General features: G+C 54.1%; 1 protein-coding gene across 1 annotated transcript in view; it reads left to right on the forward strand.

Moving 5' to 3' along the window:
* Positions 1-18,405, forward strand: part of MROH1 (maestro heat like repeat family member 1) — a gene marked incomplete in the record, with an annotated part of 402,473 nt that overhangs the window by 106,603 nt on the left and 277,465 nt on the right. The window contains 2 exon segments of the mRNA XM_029592292.1: positions 8,571-8,644; positions 9,919-10,041. Of these exon segments, the coding sequence (XP_029448152.1) occupies positions 8,571-8,644; positions 9,919-10,041 (197 nt within the window).

An 18,405-nucleotide genomic window follows, 5' to 3' on the forward strand; every position in this document is an offset into this window, starting at 1 on the left:
GTGCTGTGTCTGTGACTGTGATAGGTGTGCTCAGGACGTGGCTGCTGAGGGTGGGTGAGTGCAGATCCTCCCTGATGTGCAGTACTGGCAGCTGCCGTGCTGTGTCTGTGACTGTGACAGGTGTGCTCAGGACGTGGCTGCTGAGGGTGGGTGAGTGCAGATCCTTCCTGATGTGCAGTACTGGCAGCTGCCGTGCTGTGTCTGTGACTGTGATAGGTGTGCTCAGGACGTGGCTGCTGAGGGTGGGTGAGTGCAGATCCTTCCTGATGTGCGGTACTGGCAGCTGCTGTGCTGTGTCTGTGACTGTGACAGGTGTGCTCAGGACGTGGCTGCTGAGGGTGGGTGAGTGCAGATCCTCCCTGATGTGCAGTACTGGCAGCTGCCGTGCTGTGTCTGTGACTGTGACAGGTGTGCTCAGGACGTGGCTGCTGAGGGTGGGTGAGTGCAGATCCTTCCTGATGTGCAGTACTGGCAGCTACCGTGCTGTGTCTGTGACTGTGCAGGTGTGCTCAGGACGTGGCTGCTGAGGGTGGGTGAGTGCAGATCCTTCCTGATGTGCAGTACTGGCAGCTGCTGTGCTGTGTCTGTGACTGTGACAGGTGTGCTCAGGACGTGGCTGCTGAGGGTGGGTGAGTGCAGATCCTTCCTGATGTGCAGTACTGGCAGCTGCCGTGCTGTGTCTGTGACTGTGACAGGTGTGCTCAGGATGTGGCTGCTGAGGGTGGGTGAGTGCAGATCCTTCCTGATGTGCGGTACTGGCAGCTGCCGTGCTGTGTCTGTGACTGTGACAGGTGTGCTCAGGACGTGGCTGCTGAGGGTGGGTGAGTGCAGATCCTTCCTGATGTGCAGTACTGGCAGCTGCCGTGCTGTGTCTGTGACTGTGACAGGTGTGCTCAGGACGTGGCTGCTGAGGGTGGGTGAGTGCAGATCCTTCCTGATGTGCAGTACTGGCAGCTGCCGTGCTGTGTCTGTGACTGTGACAGGTGTGCTCAGGACGTGGCTGCTGAGGGTGGGTGAGTGCAGATCCTTCTTGATGTGCGGTACTGGCAGCTGCTGTGCTGTGTCTGTGACTGTGACAGGTGTGCTCAGGACGTGGCTGCTGAGGGTGGGTGAGTGCAGATCCTTCCTGATGTGCAGTACTGGCAGCTACCGTGCTGTGTCCCTGACTGTGACAGGTGTGCTCAGGACGTGGCTGCTGAGGGTGGGTGAGTGCAGATCCTTCTTGATGTGCAGTACTGGCAGCTGCCGTGCTGTGTCCCTGACTGTGACAGGTGCGCTCAGGACGTGGCTGCTGAGGGTGGGTGAGTGCAGATCCTTCCTGATGTGCAGTACTGGCAGCTGCTGTGCTGTGTCTGTGTCTGTGACAGGTGTGCTCAGGACGTGGCTGCTGAGGGTGGGTGAGTGCAGATCCTTCCTGATGTGCAGTACTGGCAGCTGCCATGCTGTCTGTGACTGTGACAAGTGTGCTCAGGACGTGGCTGCTGAGGGTGGCTGAGTGCAGATCCTTCCTGATGTGCGGTACTGGCAGCTGCCGTGCTGTGTCCCTGACTGTGACAGGTGTGCTCAGGACGTGGCTGCTGAGGGTGGTTGAGTGCAGATCCTTCTTGATGTGCGGTACTGGCAGCTGCTGTGCTGTGTCTGTGACTGTGACGGGTGTGCTCAGGACGTGGCTGCTGAGGGTGGGTGAGTGCAGATCCTTCCTGATGTGCAGTACTGGCAGCTGCTGTGCTGTGTCTGTGACTGTGATAGGTGTGCTCAGGACGTGGCTCCTGAGGGTGGGTGAGTGCAGATCCTCCCTGATGTGCAGTACTGGCAGCTGCTGTGCTGTGTCTGTGACTGTGACAGGTGTGCTCAGGACGTGGCTGCTGAGGGTGGCTGAGTGCAGATCCTTCCTGATGTGCAGTACTGGCAGCTGCCGTGCTGTGTCCCTGACTGTGACAGGTGTGCTCAGGACGTGGCTCCTGAGGGTGGGTGAGTGCAGATCCTTCCTGATGTGCAGTACTGGCAGCTGCTGTGCTGTGTCTGTGACTGTGACAGGTGTGCTCAGGACGTGGCTGCTGAGGGTGGGTGAGTGCAGATCCTTCCTGATGTGCAGTACTGGCAGCTGCTGTGCTGTGTCTGTGACTGTGACAGGTGAGCTCAGGACGTGGCTGCTGAGGGTGAGTGAGTGCAGATCCTCCCTGATGTGCAGTACTGGCAGCTGCCGTGCTGTGTCTGTGACTGTGACGGGTGTGCTCAGGACGTGGCTGCTGAGGGTGGCTGAGTGCAGATCCTCCCTGATGTGCAGTACTGGCAGCTGCTGTGCTGTGTCTGTGACTGTGACAGGTGTGCTCAGGACGTGGCTGCTGAGGGTGGGTGAGTGCAGATCCTTCCTGATGTGCGGTACTGGCAGCTGCCGTGCTGTGTCCCTGACTGTGACAGGTGTGCTCAGGACGTGGCTGCTGAGGGTGGGTGAGTGCAGATCCTTCCTGATGTGCAGTACTGGCAGCTGCTGTGCTGTGTCTGTGACTGTGACAGGTGTGCTCAGGACGTGGCTGCTGAGGGTGGGTGAGTGCAGATCCTTCCTGATGTGCAGTACTGGCAGCTGCTGTGCTGTGTCTGTGACTGTGACAGGTGAGCTCAGGACGTGGCTGCTGAGGGTGAGTGAGTGCAGATCCTCCCTGATGTGCAGTACTGGCAGCTGCCGTGCTGTGTCTGTGACTGTGACAGGTGTGCTCAGGACGTGGCTGCTGAGGGTGGGTGAGTGCAGATCCTTCCTGATGTGCAGTACTGGCAGCTGCTGTGCTGTGTCTGTGACTGTGACAGGTGTGCTCAGGACGTGGCTGCTGAGGGTGGCTGAGTGCAGATCCTTCCTGATGTGCGGTACTGGCAGCTGCCGTGCTGTGTCCCTGACTGTGACAGGTGTGCTCAGGACGTGGCTCCTGAGGGTGGGTGAGTGCAGATCCTTCCTGATGTGCAGTACTGGCAGCTGCTGTGCTGTGTCTGTGACTGTGACAGGTGTGCTCAGGACGTGGCTGCTGAGGGTGGGTGAGTGCAGATCCTTCCTGATGTGCAGTACTGGCAGCTGCTGTGCTGTGTCTGTGACTGTGACAGGTGAGCTCAGGACGTGGCTGCTGAGGGTGAGTGAGTGCAGATCCTCCCTGATGTGCAGTACTGGCAGCTGCCGTGCTGTGTCTGTGACTGTGACAGGTGTGCTCAGGACGTGGCTGCTGAGGGTGGGTGAGTGCAGATCCTCCCTGATGTGCAGTACTGGCAGCTGCCGTGCTGTGTCTGTGACTGTGACGGGTGTGCTCAGGACGTGGCTGCTGAGGGTGGGTGAGTGCAGATCCTTCCTGATGTGCAGTACTGGCAGCTGCTGTGCTGTGTCTGTGACTGTGACAGGTGTGCTCAGGACATGGCTGCTGAGGGTGGGTGAGTGCAGATCCTTCCTGATGTGCAGTACTGGCAGCTGCCGTGCTGTGTCTGTGACTGTGACAGGTGTGCTCAGGACGTGGCTGCGTGCAGATCCTTCCTGATGTGCAGTACTGGCAGCTGCCGTGCTGTGTCCCTGACTGTGACAGGTGTGCTCAGGACGTGGCTGCTGAGGGTGGGTGAGTGCAGATCCTTCCTGATGTGCAGTACTGGCAGCTGCCGTGCTGTGTCCCTGACTGTGACAGGTGTGCTCAGGACGTGGCTGCTGAGGGTGGGTGAGTGCAGATCCTTCCTGATGTGCGGTACTGGCAGCTGCCGTGCTGTGTCTGTGACTGTGACAGGTGTGCTCAGGACGTGGCTGCTGAGGGTGGGTGAGTGCAGATCCTTCCTGATGTGCAGTACTGGCAGCTGCCGTGCTGTGTCCGTGACTGTGACAGGTGTGCTCAGGACGTGGCTGCTGAGGGTGGGTGAGTGCAGATCCTTCCTGATGTGCAGTACTGGCAGCTGCCGTGCTGTGTCCGTGACTGTGACAGGTGTGCTCAGGACGTGGCTGCTGAGGGTGAGTGAGTGCAGATCCTCCCTGATGTGCAGTACTGGCAGCTGCCGTGCTGTGTCTGTGACTGTGACAGGTGTGCTCAGGACGTGGCTGCTGAGGGTGGGTGAGTGCAGATCCTTCCTGATGTGCAGTACTGGCAGCTGCTGTGCTGTGTCTGTGACTGTGACAGGTGTGCTCAGGACGTGGCTGCTGAGGGTGGGTGAGTGCAGATCCTTCCTGATGTGCAGTACTGGCAGCTGCCGTGCTGTGTCTGTGACTGTGACAGGTGTGCTCAGGACATGGCTGCTGAGGGTGGGTGAGTGCAGATCCTTCCTGATGTGCAGTACTGGCAGCTGCCGTGCTGTGTCTGTGACTGTGACAGGTGTGCTCAGGACGTGGCTGCGTGCAGATCCTTCCTGATGTGCAGTACTGGCAGCTGCCGTGCTGTGTCCCTGACTGTGACAGGTGTGCTCAGGACATGGCTGCTGAGGGTGGGTGAGTGCAGATCCTTCCTGATGTGCAGTACTGGCAGCTGCCGTGCTGTGTCCGTGACTGTGACAGGTGTGCTCAGGACGTGGCTGCTGAGGGTGGGTGAGTGCAGATCCTTCCTGATGTGCGGTACTGGCAGCTGCCGTGCTGTGTCCGTGACTGTGACAGGTGTGCTCAGGACGTGGCTGCTGAGGGTGGGTGAGTGCAGATCCTTCCTGATGTGCAGTACTGGCAGCTGCCGTGCTGTGTCCCTGACTGTGACAGGTGTGCTCAGGACGTGGCTGCTGAGGGTGGGTGAGTGCAGATCCTTCCTGATTGGCAGTACTGGCAGCTGCCGTGCTGTGTCCGTGACTGTGACAGGTGTGCTCAGGACGTGGCTGCTGAGGGTGGGTGAGTGCAGATCCTTCCTGATGTGCAGTACTGGCAGCTGCTGTGCTGTGTCTGTGACTGTGACAGGTGTGCTCAGGACGTGGATGCTGAGGGTGGGTGAGTGCAGATCCTTCCTGATGTGCAGTACTGGCAGCTGCTGTGCTGTGTCTGTGACTGTGACAGGTGTGCTCAGGACGTGGATGCTGAGGGTGGGTGAGTGCAGATCCTTCCTGATGTGCAGTACTGGCAGCTGCCGTGCTGTGTCTGTGACTGTGACAGGTGTGCTCAGGACGTGGCTGCTGAGGGTGGGTGAGTGCAGATCCTTCCTGATGTGCAGTACTGGCAGCTGCCGTGCTGTGTCCCTGACTGTGATAGGTGTGCTCAGGACGTGGCTGCTGAGGGTGGGTGAGTGCAGATACTTCCTGATGTGCAGTACTGGCAGCTACCGTGCTGTGTCTGTGACTGTGATAGGTGTGCTCAGGACGTGGCTGCTGAGGGTGGGTGAGTGCAGATCCTTCCTGATGTGCAGTACTGGCAGCTGCCGTGCTGTGTCTGTGACTGTGACAGGTGTGCTCAGGATGTGGCTGCTGAGGGTGGGTGAGTGCAGATCCTTCCTGATGTGCAGTACTGGCAGCTACCGTGCTGTGTCTGTGACTATGACAGGTGTGCTCAGGACGTGGCTGCTGAGGGTGGGTGAGTGCAGATCCTTCCTGATGTGCAGTACTGGCAGCTGCCGTGCTGTGTCCCTGACTGTGATAGGTGTGCTCAGGACGTGGCTGCTGAGGGTGGGTGAGTGCAGATCCTTCCTGATGTGCAGTACTGGCAGCTACCGTGCTGTGTCTGTGACTGTGACAGGTGTGCTCAGGACGTGGCTGCTGAGGGTGGGTGAGTGCAGATCCTTCCTGATGTGCAGTACTGGCAGCTACCGTGCTGTGTCTGTGACTGTGACAGGTGTGCTCAGGACGTGGCTGCTGAGGGTGGGTGAGTGCAGATCCTTCCTGATGTGCAGTACTGGCAGCTGCCGTGCTGTGCCTGTGACTGTGACAGGTGTGCTCAGGACGTGGCTGCTGAGGGTGGGTGAGTGCAGATCCTTCCTGATGTGCAGTACTGGCAGCTGCTGTGCTGTGACTGTGACAGGTGTGCTCAGGACGTGGCTGCTGAGGGTGGGTGAGTGCAGATCCTTCCTGATGTGCAGTACTGGCAGCTGCCGTGCTGTGTCTGTGACTGTGACAGGTGTGCTCAGGACGTGGGATGGAAGAATGAACAGAATACTGAATGGTGCATGTATACGGCACTCCTTGCAGTACAGCTCGGGTCCCTGTTCTGTGCACACTTAGCCACAGATCTGGGATAATCCAAGCGTTAGAAACCTGCACTACAGCACTTCCCTCGGCAGGATTTGGGCTTTTTGCCTTCGCTTTTGTGTTCGTTGAATTTGGATTGTAATTCATTTTGTGAATGGGATATTGTAAGCTGCATTGATGAACAGCAGGAATTGTGGGGTATAAAATGATGTAAATAAAATGAAGAAAGCACATCACAGGGAGATGTGCTCTCGTTCACATCCTGGCTGTCATGCAGGGGATTCGTAGAGCGTTTAACGTCTCCCCCGCCGCGGTTTGTCCTCAGGACCTCCTAACTCTGAACCCTTTCCCGATCCTTGTGGCTATGGTGATTTACCGCCTGTGCCCTGGGGGTCCCAGGTTCTAATCCCAGGTCTGGCGCAGCAGAAAGCAGAGTGGGCTTTGATCTGTGGAGGCAGATGGAGCAGGGATCCAGTGTGCAGTGTGCCGTGTGATACAGAGTGCTATGGTTAAGCGGTGTTTGGGTGGATCCTCGGGTACTGTGGCAGGTGACCACGCCCATGGGGAGGAGCCACGTGAGGAGCCACAGTACTGGGCTAGACTCAGGACGCACAAACACAGATTTAGATCTTTTATTGTACAGCTTGATGTATAGCACCAGAGGTGGCAGTAGTGAGCTAGTCTGAATGTAGCAATCTGGGGACCCTCGGCAGCGGGGACCCTTCTCACCCCGTAGGTATAGGGGGATTCCGGTGCAGGTTTCCCAGCAAGGCAATGCTGTGGATGAGACAGACTGAGAGTTAGATTACTCACTCGATGGTAGCTGTAGGTATGCGATTCCACCAGGATGAAGAAGATAGTGCAGGCACCGAGGCAGGGAGAGCAGGCCCTCGAGGAGCGAGTACCTGATCCCTGTAAGGCACCTGAAATAAAGCAGAGCGGCCCCCGAGGAGCGGGTACCCAGGTTAGCAGTTACCCCGAAGAGCAGAGAGAGAGAGCTTCCAGCGGCAGCAGGAAGTGGCAGAATAGCTTAGACCGGCCGAGACCAATCCTTGCTCACTCAATGAGCTGGCAGCAAAGTACAGGCTAAATACCCGGCTGGCGTGACGTCAGTAGAGGGGGACGCCCCCGAGGTTCCCGCCATTGCTGGAATAAAGATGTGGGTAGCACGCGCGCAGCACCCTAGTAGGTACCTTGGGAGGAGCAATGGAGGCGGGGGGGGGAGCACCATAGCCATTCCGGGGACGCCGGAGAGGGCGGCTTGTAGACGCGGCGGCGGCAGCCATTTTCCCTAGGGATGCGGGAGGAGCCGGGAACAAGGTGAGGCAAACGGGGCAAAGCCGTCTGGGACCGACGGACGCAACACAGAGGGGTTTGATTGGGAGCATGGGTACAGGAAGAAGATCCTCTGTGTTGTCATAGAGGTGGTGGTGGAGGGGACACGGCACAGCGGGCAGAGACAAGGTATGACTGTAAGGGCTATCGTATGTGCCATGATATCGGTGGCAGAATTGAGATATAATCTGGGACTTGGTACAGCAGTAGAGCTTGGATGGGATTGGTTGGTAGGGTACTTAGCGATGGGATGGGCAGAGCTGGGGTACAGTCAGGGGGGCACAAGGTATGAGGGGCAGAGCCGGGGTACAGTCAGGGGGGCACAAGGTATGAGGGGCAGAGCCGGGGCACAAGGTATGAGGGGCAGAGCCGGGGTACAGTCGGAGGGGCGCACGGTATGTGGGGCAGAGCCGGGGTACAGTCGGAGGGGCACAAGGTATGAGGGGCAGAGCCGGGGTACAGTCAGAGGGCCACACGGTGTGAGGGGCAGAGCCGGGGTACAGTCAGAGGGGCACACGGTGTGAGGGGCAGAGCCGGGGTACAGTCAGAGGGGCACACGGTGTGAGGGGCAGAGCCGGGGTACAGTCACAGGGCACACTGTATGAGGGGCAGAGCCGGGGTACAGTCGGAGGGGCGCACGGTATGTGGGGCAGAGCCGGGGTACAGTCGGAGGGGCGCACGGTATGTGGGGCAGAGCCGGGGTACAGTCGGAGGGGCACAAGGTATGAGGGGCAGAGCCGGGGTACAGTCAGAGGGCCACACGGTGTGAGGGGCAGAGCCGGGGTACAGTCGGAGGGGCGCAAGGTATGAGGGGCGGAGCCGGGGTACAGTCAGAGGGGCACACGGTGTGAGGGGCAGAGCCGGGGTACAGTCGGAGGGGCGCAAGGTGTGAGGGGCAGAGCCGGGGTACAGTCGGAGGGGCGCACGGTGTGAGGCGCAGAGCCGGGGTGTGACTGCGGGAAGGTTTGAAGGTTCAGATGCAAGATCTGCTTGGCCATACGGGTGTGTGTGGGGGCAGTGTGAGAGGTGAGCTTTGGTATAAGACAGGCAGATAATCACAGCGTTATTTCACCTTTTCAGAGTTGCCACTCTCACTAACCTGCCACTCATGTTCTCTCTTGTCACAGCCTCTCAGATGGAGAGCAGAAAGCCCATGATTGTCGCCTCCATGAAGGTTCCTCTTCAGAGCATCAACAACAAGGTAAAAGGAAATCCTGCAACTGGAAACCTGCTCTCACTTCTCTGTTCTCCCCCTCCACCCCCTTCCCCCCCCCTTCCCCCCCCCTCCCCCCCCCCCCCTTCCCCCCCCTTCCCCCCCCTTCCTCTCCCCCTTCCCCCCCTTCCTCTTCCCCCTTCCCCTTCCCCCTTCCCCTTCCCCTCCTTCCTCTTTCCCCTTCCCCCCCCCTTCCCCCCCTTCCCCCCCCTTCCCCCCCTTCCCCTTCCCCCTTCCCCCCCTTCCCCTTCCCCCCCTTCCCCCCCTTCCCCCCCCTTCCCCTTTCTCCCCTTCCTCCCCTTCCCCCCTTTCTCCCCTTCCCCCCTCCCCCTTTCTCCCCTTCCCCTCCCCCTTTCTTCTCCCCTTCCCCCTCCCCCTTTTCTCCCCTTCCCCCTCCCCCTTTCTCTCCCCTTCCCCCTTCTCCCCTTCTCCCCTTCTCCCCTTCCCCCTTCTCCCCTTCTCCCCTTCCCCTTCCCCCCTTCCCCCCTTCCCCCTTCCCCCCTTCCCCCCTTCCCCCCTTCCCCCTTCCCCCTCCCCCTTCCCCCTTTCCCCTTTCCCCCTTTCTCCCTTTCCCCCTTCCCTTGAACGGGTAGATGTGAATCGGTTATTTACTCTTTCGGATAGTAGAAAGACTAGGGGGCACTCCATGAAGTTAGCATGGGGCACATTTAAAACTAATCGGAGAAAGTTCTTTTTTACTCAACGCACAATTAAACTCTGGAATTTGTTGCCAGAGGATGTGGATAGTGCAGTTAGTATAGCTGTGTTTAAAAAAGGATTGGATAAGTTCTTGGAGGAGAAGTCCATTACCTGCTATTAAGTTCACTTAGAGAATAGCCACTGCCATTAGCAATGGTTACATGGAATAGACTTAGTTTTTGGGTAATTGCCAGGTTCTTATGGCCTGGATTGGCCACTGTTGGAAACAGGATGCTGGGCTTGATGGACCCTTGGTCTGACCCAGGATTGCAATTTCTTATGCAGGAGATAGATTTGCATACAGTGGACGCAGGGCATATAACTCTTTTCTCCTGCATACTCATTATGGATATCCTACTGAGTATGCAGCTGATAGATTAGTGGCCCTCGAGACCCAGAGTGCCCTCCTCAGTACCAGACGAAACAGCGTGACACCAGGAGTAATCCCACGCCCCCTCGCATGCACTCCCTGTACCCCTGCACCCCTGCTGCACAGGAGTGCTCGTCACAGGGGTAAGTCTGACTGTCTTCTGAGCTGAAATCTGTCTCTGATTCTCCCACAGGTCAGGCGAGCATTGGTGCAGGTGATCAGCGCCATGGCCCACCACGGTTACCTGAATCAGAGCGGAGGACAGCTGCTGGTGGAGTACATCATTCGTCTCTGTGCCTTACCTACAGACCCCATGGTATGAGCAAGGCAGGTTCAAGAGTGCAGTAACTATCTTATCTGCAGAAAAAACAAAAAAAATCTCCATTTTACTATTGCTTCTGTCCTACTCCAGCGCTGTATTAGCTCTCTGCTGCATTCAGTGCACTGTCTCTCTATGCCCTTTCATTCTTACATTGTCCTCTCTGGTGCAAGTGTTTTGTGTTACTGTCTGTGTGTGCCCTTCCATCGCTGTTTCCCTGTATGTACCTGGATCAGGCCAGACTGCTGGGTTTACTATTGCTTCTGTCCTACTCCAGCACTGTATTAACTCTCTGCTGCATTCAGTGCACTGTCTCTCTGTGCCCTTTCATTCTTACATTGTCCTCTCTGGTGCAAGTGTTTTGTGTTACTGTCTGTGTGTGCCCTTCCATCGCTGTTTCCCTGTATGTACCTGGATCAGTCCAGACTGCTGGGTTTACTATTCCTTCTGTCCTACTCCAGCACTGTATTAACTCTCTGCTGCATTCAGTGCACTGTCTCTGTATGCCCTTTCATTCTTACATTGTCCTCTCTGGTGCAAGTGTTTTGTGTTACTGTCTGTGTCTGCCCTTCCATCGCTGTTTCCCTGTATGTACCTGGATCAGTCCAGACTGCTGGGTTTACTATTCCTTCTGTCCTACTCCAGCACTGTATTAACTCTCTGCTGCATTCAGTGCACTGTCTCTCTGTGCCCATTAATTCTTACATTGTCCTCTCTGGTGCAAGTGTTTTGTGTTACTGTCTGTGTGTGCCCTTCCATCGCTGTTTCCCTGTATGTACCTGGATCAGGCCAGACTGCTGGGTTTACTATTGCTTCTGTCCTACTCTAGCACTGTATTAGCTCTCTGCTGCATTCAGTGCACTGTCTCTGTGTGCCCTTTCATTCTTACATTGTCCTCTCTGGTGCAAGTGTTTTGTGTTACTGTCTGTGTCTGCCCTTCCATCGCTGTTTCCCTGTACGTACCCGGATCAGTCCAGACTGCTGGGTTTACTATTGCTTCTGTCCTACTCCGGCACTGTATTAGCTCTCTGCTGCATTCAGTGCACTGTCTCTCTATGCCCTTTCATTCTTACATTGTCCTCTCTGGTGCAAGTGTTTTGTGTTACTGTCTGTGTGTGCCCTTCCATCGCTGTTTCCCTGTAAGTACCTGGATCAGGCCAGACTGCTGGGTTTACTATTGCTTCTGTCCTACTCCAGCACTGTATTAGCTCTCTGCTGCATTCAGTGCACTGTCTCTCTGTGCCCTTTCATTCTTACATTGTCCTCTCTGGTGCAAGTGTTTTGTGTTACTGTCTGTGTGTGCCCTTCCATCACTGTTTCCCTGTATGTACCTGGATCAGGCCAGACTGCTGGGTTTACTATTGCTTCTGTCCTACTCCAGCACTGTATTAACTCTCTGCTGCATTCAGTGCACCGTCTCTGTGTGCCCTTTCATTCTTACATTGTCCTCTCTGCTGCAAGTGTTTTGTGTTACTGTCTGTGTGTGCCCTTCCATCGCTGTTTCCCTGTATGTACCTGGATCAGGCCAGACTGCTGGGTTTACTATTGCTTCTGTCCTACTCCAGCACTGTATTAGCTCTCTGCTGCATTCAGTGCACTGTCTCTGTGTGCCCTTTCATTCTTACATTGTCCTCTCTGGTGCAAGTGTTTTGTGTTACTGTCTGTGTGTGCCCTTCCATCGCTGTTTCCCTGTATGTACCTGGATCAGGCCAGACTGCTGGGTTTACTATTGCTTCTGTCCTACTCCAGCACTGTATTAGCTCTCTGCTGCATTCAGTGCACTGTCTCTGTGTGCCCTTTCATTCTTACATTGTCCTCTCTGGTGCAAGTGTTTTGTGTTACTGTCTGTGTGTGCCCTTCCATCGCTGTTTCCCTCTATGTACCTGGATCAGTCCAGACTGCTGGGTTTACTATTGCTTCTGTCCTACTCCAGCACTGTATTAACTCTCTGCTGCATTCAGTGCACTGTCTCTGTGTGCCCTTTCATTTTTACATTGTCCTCTCTGGTGCAAGTGTTTTGTGTTACTGTCTGTGTGTGCCCTTCCATCGCTGTTTCCCTCTATGTACCTGGATCAGTCCAGACTGCTGGGTTTACTATTGCTTCTGTCCTACTCCAGCACTGTATTAACTCTCTGCTGCATTCAGTGCACTGTCTCTGTGTGCCCTTTCATTTTTACATTGTCCTCTCTGGTGCAAGTGTTTTGTGTTATTGTCTGTGTGTGCCCTTCCATCGCTGTTTCCCTGTATGTACCTGGATCAGGCCAGGCTGCTGGGTTTACTATTGCTTCTGTCCTACTCCAGCACTGTATTAGCTCTCTGCTGCATTCAGTGCACTGTCTCTCTGTGCCCTTTCATTCTTACATTGTCCTCTCTGCTGCAAGTGTTTTGTGTTACTGTGTGTGCCCTTCCATCGCTGTTTCCCTGTATGTACCTGGATCAGGCCAGACTGGGTTATGCCTCCCTTCCAGCAGGTGGAGACAGAGAAAACCTCGAAGGGCACCCTCTCTTAACCTGGTGAGCCTCCTGCATCCCCTCAGTATTTCTCTGTCTCCAGCAGATGAAGGTGGTGCATACCCTGCGGTCTTGCCCTGATTCTTGGGTTTAGCCTATTTCCCTTTAAAACAAAAAAGCAAAGGCAACAGCAAACTTTATAACTCTGAATCAAGCAGTAAAAAAAAAAAAAGAAGAAAGTGAAAGCAGGATTCACTTTTCCGTCCTCCCAGGGGGGTTTGGCAGATCCTGCGGGGTCATTCCTCCTGGTTGCAGGCTTTGGAGCTGGGGTTGGTTACCCTGCGGGGCTCCGGACAGGTAAAGGAGCTGGGGGAGAGATTACCGGTGGTCCGGTCCCTCTCTCACCCCGCGGCGATCTCAGGTTTAAAAAAAAAACAGACACAGACAAGCAGCCTGTTGGGGTTGTTTTCTGGTCTGCTGAACTCTCGGACGGCCCCGGTGCAATTTTGCCACGTTTTCAGGCTCCCTGCCGTTCCCCTCGCCACGATTTAGCTGTTTTTTGAGCTCCCACGATGCCGCGGTCATCTTTGTGCCTTGCATGCGTGGGGAGTCGTCTTCGAGGCTCTCTCGGTCAGGCATTTGCTCTCTTTCAGCAGCTTCAGCAAAGCCCCGAGGTGCTCTTAAAAGGTCAGCACCTCGGGAGCCTCGGGCTGACCCGTTCCCTCTCAGCGCGGGAGCAGCAGCCATTTTGAATTCCTTTGCTGAGGCTCAGGCAAGAGCAATGGGGGCAGGGGAGCTTCCCCCAGCGTTACCGCCGGTCCCTGCCAGTCCTGATGATCCCTCAGATCCGGACCAGGACATTTTTCAGGGGGATCCCGATTCCCCAGGAGGGGATGAGGTCAGTTTAAATTAATTTTCATTGGATTTTGTTCTTCTTATGCATAAGGCATTTTTAGCTTCACAGTCTCTGCAGAGTGGTGCTTTGCCTGTGAGACAGCTGCAGGGACTGCCCTCCAAGGTTGTCAAGCGTCCGGATGTGCCCGCGTCGCTGCAGGTCACGAAGTTGAAGGGCTCCATGGTTCAAAGTGATGTGGCCCCTCCGGAGGTTCCGGGCAGTGGAACTGCGGACGCCGTGGCTTCTCCTTTCCCTCCTGCAGGTGGGGGATCTGAAGAGGAGCAGGGAAAGCAGGCTCCCTTGGATGGACATGACCCTAAAGTGGTCCGTCTGTTTCATAGAGAGGAGTTGGAGCCACTTATTCCCGCGGTCCTCTCAGAGCTCGGAGTAGAACTTCCACCTCGTGCTCTGCCGCAGGATTCTGTGGACCTGGTCCTGGTGGGCTTGCGAGCGCCGACCCAAGCTTTTCTCTTCCATCCCATGCTTCAGCAGCTGATGACCCGGGAGTGGGATGCTCCAGATTCCGGCTTGCGGGTTGGTCGGGCTATGGATAAGCTCTATCCTTTGCTTGAGGAGTCTCTGGAGCTCCTGCGATCCCCCAAGGTAGACGCTTTAGTATTGGCTGTTACGAAGCGGACCACAGTTCCGGTCGCGGGATCAGCGGCTCTCAAGGATCTTCAGGATTGGAAGCTGGAAGTCCTTCTTAAGCACATCTTTGAGGTTTCCGCCCTTGGTATCCAAGCGGCGGTGTGTAGCAGTTACATGCTGCGGGTGAGCCTCCGCCGAGTCCAACAATTGGTAACATCCAGAGATCTCCCTCCGGGTGAGTCAGAACAAGCGGAGCGCTTAGAGGCCACGGTGTCGTATGGCGTTGATGCACTGTAATGATCTTCTCCGCACTTCTTCTTGCACCATGTCATCGGCAGTATCGGCGAGGCATCTCCTCTGGTTACATAACTGTTCAGCGGATATGTCATCCAAGGCTCAGCTTGGGGCTTTACCGTTTAAAGGGGGTTTTCTCTTTGGTGATGATTTGGAGCAGTTGGTTAAGTCCCTGGGTGAAAAGGTTCACAAGTTGCCAGAGGACAGACTGAAACCTTCCAGGGGGTTTCCTTCATCCCCCTCACGCTTTCGGGGGCTGCATAAGTTTCAGCAGAGCCGGCAGCAGCCGGCAGGGCAGCGACAGACAATGACCAGGCCCCAATCCTGGAACACTTCCTTTCGAGGCTGCAGACCCTCCCGGGAGGGAGGATCTTCCTCCTCACTTGCCTCCAAGACTTCTCAATGAGATAAGGTTGGCCCATCCCTCGGGTTGGGGGTCAATTATTCCAGTTCCATGAGGCATGGGCCAGAATTACTTCCGATCAGTGGGTGCTAAGCATTGTAGAACATGGCTACGCTTTGGAATTTGCTCGGCTTATCAAAGTCTTCTTCCTGGTATCCCCCTGCAGAGCGCAAGCCAAGAGGCAGATTATTCGTCAGACCCTCGACCGTCTCCTTTCTCTCAGGGCAGTGAAGCCTGTTCCTCCGGAGCACTGGAAGATGGGAAGATAATCCATCTACTTTGTGGTCCCAAAGAAGGAGGGGTCCTTCCGACCCATTTTGGATCTCAAGAAGGTGAACAAGTCTCTAAAGGTCCCACATTTCCGCATGGAAACTCTGCGCTCGGTGATCGCGGCGGTCCGCAAGGGCGAGTTTTTAGCTTCTCTGCATCTAATGGAAGTATACTTGCACATACACATCCACGAAGATCAGCAAATATTTCTTCGCTTCATGGTTCTGGAAATGCATTGCGCTCTACCGTTCGGGCTGGCTACCGCTCCCTGCACGTTCACCAAGGTCATGGTGGTAGTAGCAACGGCCCTGTAGAGACCAGGCCTTCTCATTCATCCCTATTTGGACGACTGGCTCATCAGGGAGAAGTCGAGGGAGCGCTGTTTAGAAGCTATCAGCAAGGTGGTCAGTCTCCTCGAGTTACTCGGCTGGGTGATCAATCAGGCCAAGAGCAACTTTGTCCCTTCTCAGACAATGGACTTCCTGGGAGCTCGGTTCGATACCAGTGTTGGGAAAGTTTTTCTCTCGCCGGATCGAATGACCAAATTGATGGAGCAGGTTCGTCGCTTGTTCTCGCTCCCACTGCCCAAAGCCTGGGACTACCTTCAGGTCCTTGGCTCCATGGTGTCCACTCTGGAGGTGGTTCCTTGGGCTTTTGCTCACATGAGACCATTACAATGAGCGTTGCTTTCCTGGTGGGATCCCAAGTCGGAGGAGTTCCAGTTTCCTCTACCGCTCACCGATCACGCCAGGTCCAGTCTTGTGTGGTGGCTTTGCCCGCACAACTTATCTCGAGGGATGGATCTCGAAGTTCCAAGCTGGGTAGTGGTGACCACGGATGCCAGTCTTTCCGCTGGGGAGCTGTCTGCCAGTCTTATTCAGTTCAGGGCAGTTGGTCCCCAGAGGAATCCAGCTGGTCGATCAATCACCTGGAAACCAGAGCGGTCTGACTGGCTCTGCAACACTTTCTCCCTTGCTTACACAATCAGGCGGTCCGCGTACTGTCAGACAATGTGACGACGGTGGCTTACATCAACCGTCAAGGAGGCACCAGAAGTCAAGCTGTAGCCAATGAGGCGGAACAGCTCATGGCTTGGGCGGAAAACAATTTTGCACTGTTAGTGGCGTCTCACATTGCTAGAAAGAACAACATACAAGCGGACTTCCTAAGTCGGAAGCGCATAGATCCAGGAGAGTGGGAGCTTTCGGACCAAGCAATGGATCTAATTTCCCGCAGGTGGGGGATTCTCCACATGGACTTGATTGTAATGCGGGACAATGCCAAGGCTCCTCGCTTCTTCAGTCGCAGAAGAGATCATGGTGCAGAGGGGGTCGATGCGCTGGTACTCCCATGACCGACCTCAGTCCTCCTGTACGTGTTGCCTCTTTTGCCGTTGTTGGGCAAAGTTCTTCGCAGGATAGAAGTTCACCCAGGAAGTATAATTCTAGTTGCTCCAGAATGGCCCTGACGTCCGTGGTTCGTGGATCTAGTCAATCTGGTGGTGGAAGGGCCTCTACGACTCAGAAGTGGACAAGTGCAAGGTGTTGCATATAGAGAAAAATAATCCTTGCTGTAGTTACACGGTTAGGTTCCATATTAGGAGCTACCACCCAGGAAAAAGATCTAGGCATCATAGTGGATAACACATTGAAATCGTCGGCTCAGTGTGCTGTGGCAGTCAAAAAAGCAAACAGAATGTTGGGAATTATTAGAAAGGGAATGGTGAATAAAACGGAAAATGTCATAATGCCTCTGTATCGCTCCATGGTGAGACCGCACCTTGAATACTGTGTACAATTCTGGTCGCCGCATCTCAAAAAAGATATAATTACGATGGAGAAGGTACAGAGAAGGGCTACCAAAATGATAAGGGGAATGGAACAACTCCCCTATGAGGAAAGACTAAAGAGGTTAGGACTTTTCAGCTTGGAGAAGAGATGATTGAGGGGGGATATGATAGAGGTGTTTAAAATCATGAGAGGTCTAGAATGGGTAGATGTGAATTGGTTATTTACACTTTCGAATAATAGAAGGACTAGGGGGCATTCCATGAAGTTAGCAAGTAGCACGTTTAAGACTAATCGGAGAAAATTCTTTTTCACTCAATTCACAATAAAGCTCTGGAATTTGTTGCCAGAGGATATGGTTAGTGCATTTAGTGTAGCTGGGTTCAAAAAAGGTTTGGATAAGTTCTTGGAGGAGAAGTCCATTTATTGCTATTAATCAAGTTTACTTAGGGAATAGCCACTGCTATTAATTGCGTCAGTAGCATGGGATCTTCTTAGTGTTTGGGTAATTGCCAGGTACTTATGGCCTGGTTTGGCCTCTGTTGGAAACAGGATGCTGGGCTTGATGGACCCTTTGGTCTGACCCAGCATGGCAATTTCTTATGTTCTTATGATCTGTATTACTGTCTGTGTATCCCCTTTCATTGTTACATTCTCCTCTCTTGTGCAAATGTTTTGTGTTATTGTCTGTGTATGCCCTTCCATCGCTGTATTAACCTGTCTGGAGACACTGCTCTGCAGTAATGTATTCAGATCTCCTTCTATCTCTGTCTTATTCTCTCTTGGCTCAGTACTCATATTACTGTCTCTGAATCCCCTTTCATTGCTACTTTGTCCTCTCTGAAGTAAGTGCTTTATAGTACTATCTATGTATCCCATTCTGTTGCTTTATTAACCTCTCTGGTGTCAGTGCTCTGATTTACTGTCTGTATTTCCTTAAATTGTTGTATCAACCTTTAAACATACTGTGTGCCTTTGTGATTGTGTTTGTTTGTACAGCACAGTGCATCTGTAAGACACCAGGAGTTTGTGTGTATGAGAGAGAGTGTATTATATCAGTGAGACGGTCTGAGTGTGTGTATGAGCAATGGTGTATAATGTCAGTGAGATGGTGTGTTTGTGTATGAGATAGCATGTAGTGTCAGTGAAGGTGGTGTGACTGTATATGAGAGATGGGCGTAGAGTCTGAGACGATGTGATTGTATGTGTATGAGAGATAGTATATAATGTCAGTGAAATGGTGTGTGTATGAGAGACTGGATAGTGTCAGTGAGATGGTGTGAGTTGGTATATGATTGAAAACGTATATTGTCAGTGAGATAGTGTGTGTGTATGAGAGACAATGTATGGTGTCAGTGAGACAGTGTCAGTGGGTATTGGAGGCTGTATTTTGTGAGTCTGTATATGAGACGATATATAGTGTCAGTGAGATCAGTGTTTGTGTATGAGAGACAGCATATAGCATCAGTGAGATGGTGTATGAGAGATGGTATGTGTATGAGAGATAGCATAGAACATCATTGAGATGATGTGAGTATAAGACGGCTTGTGTGTATGAGACAGCATATAGCATCAGTGAGATGGTGTGAGTATGAGAGATGGTATGTGCGTATGAGAGACAGCATATAACAGTGAGATGGTGTGAGTATGAGAGATGGTAAGTGTGTATGAGA

This window comes from Rhinatrema bivittatum, chromosome 2, assembly GCF_901001135.1.
Source record: "Rhinatrema bivittatum chromosome 2, aRhiBiv1.1, whole genome shotgun sequence".
In the NCBI taxonomy this organism is placed as follows: Eukaryota; Metazoa; Chordata; class Amphibia; order Gymnophiona; family Rhinatrematidae; genus Rhinatrema; species Rhinatrema bivittatum.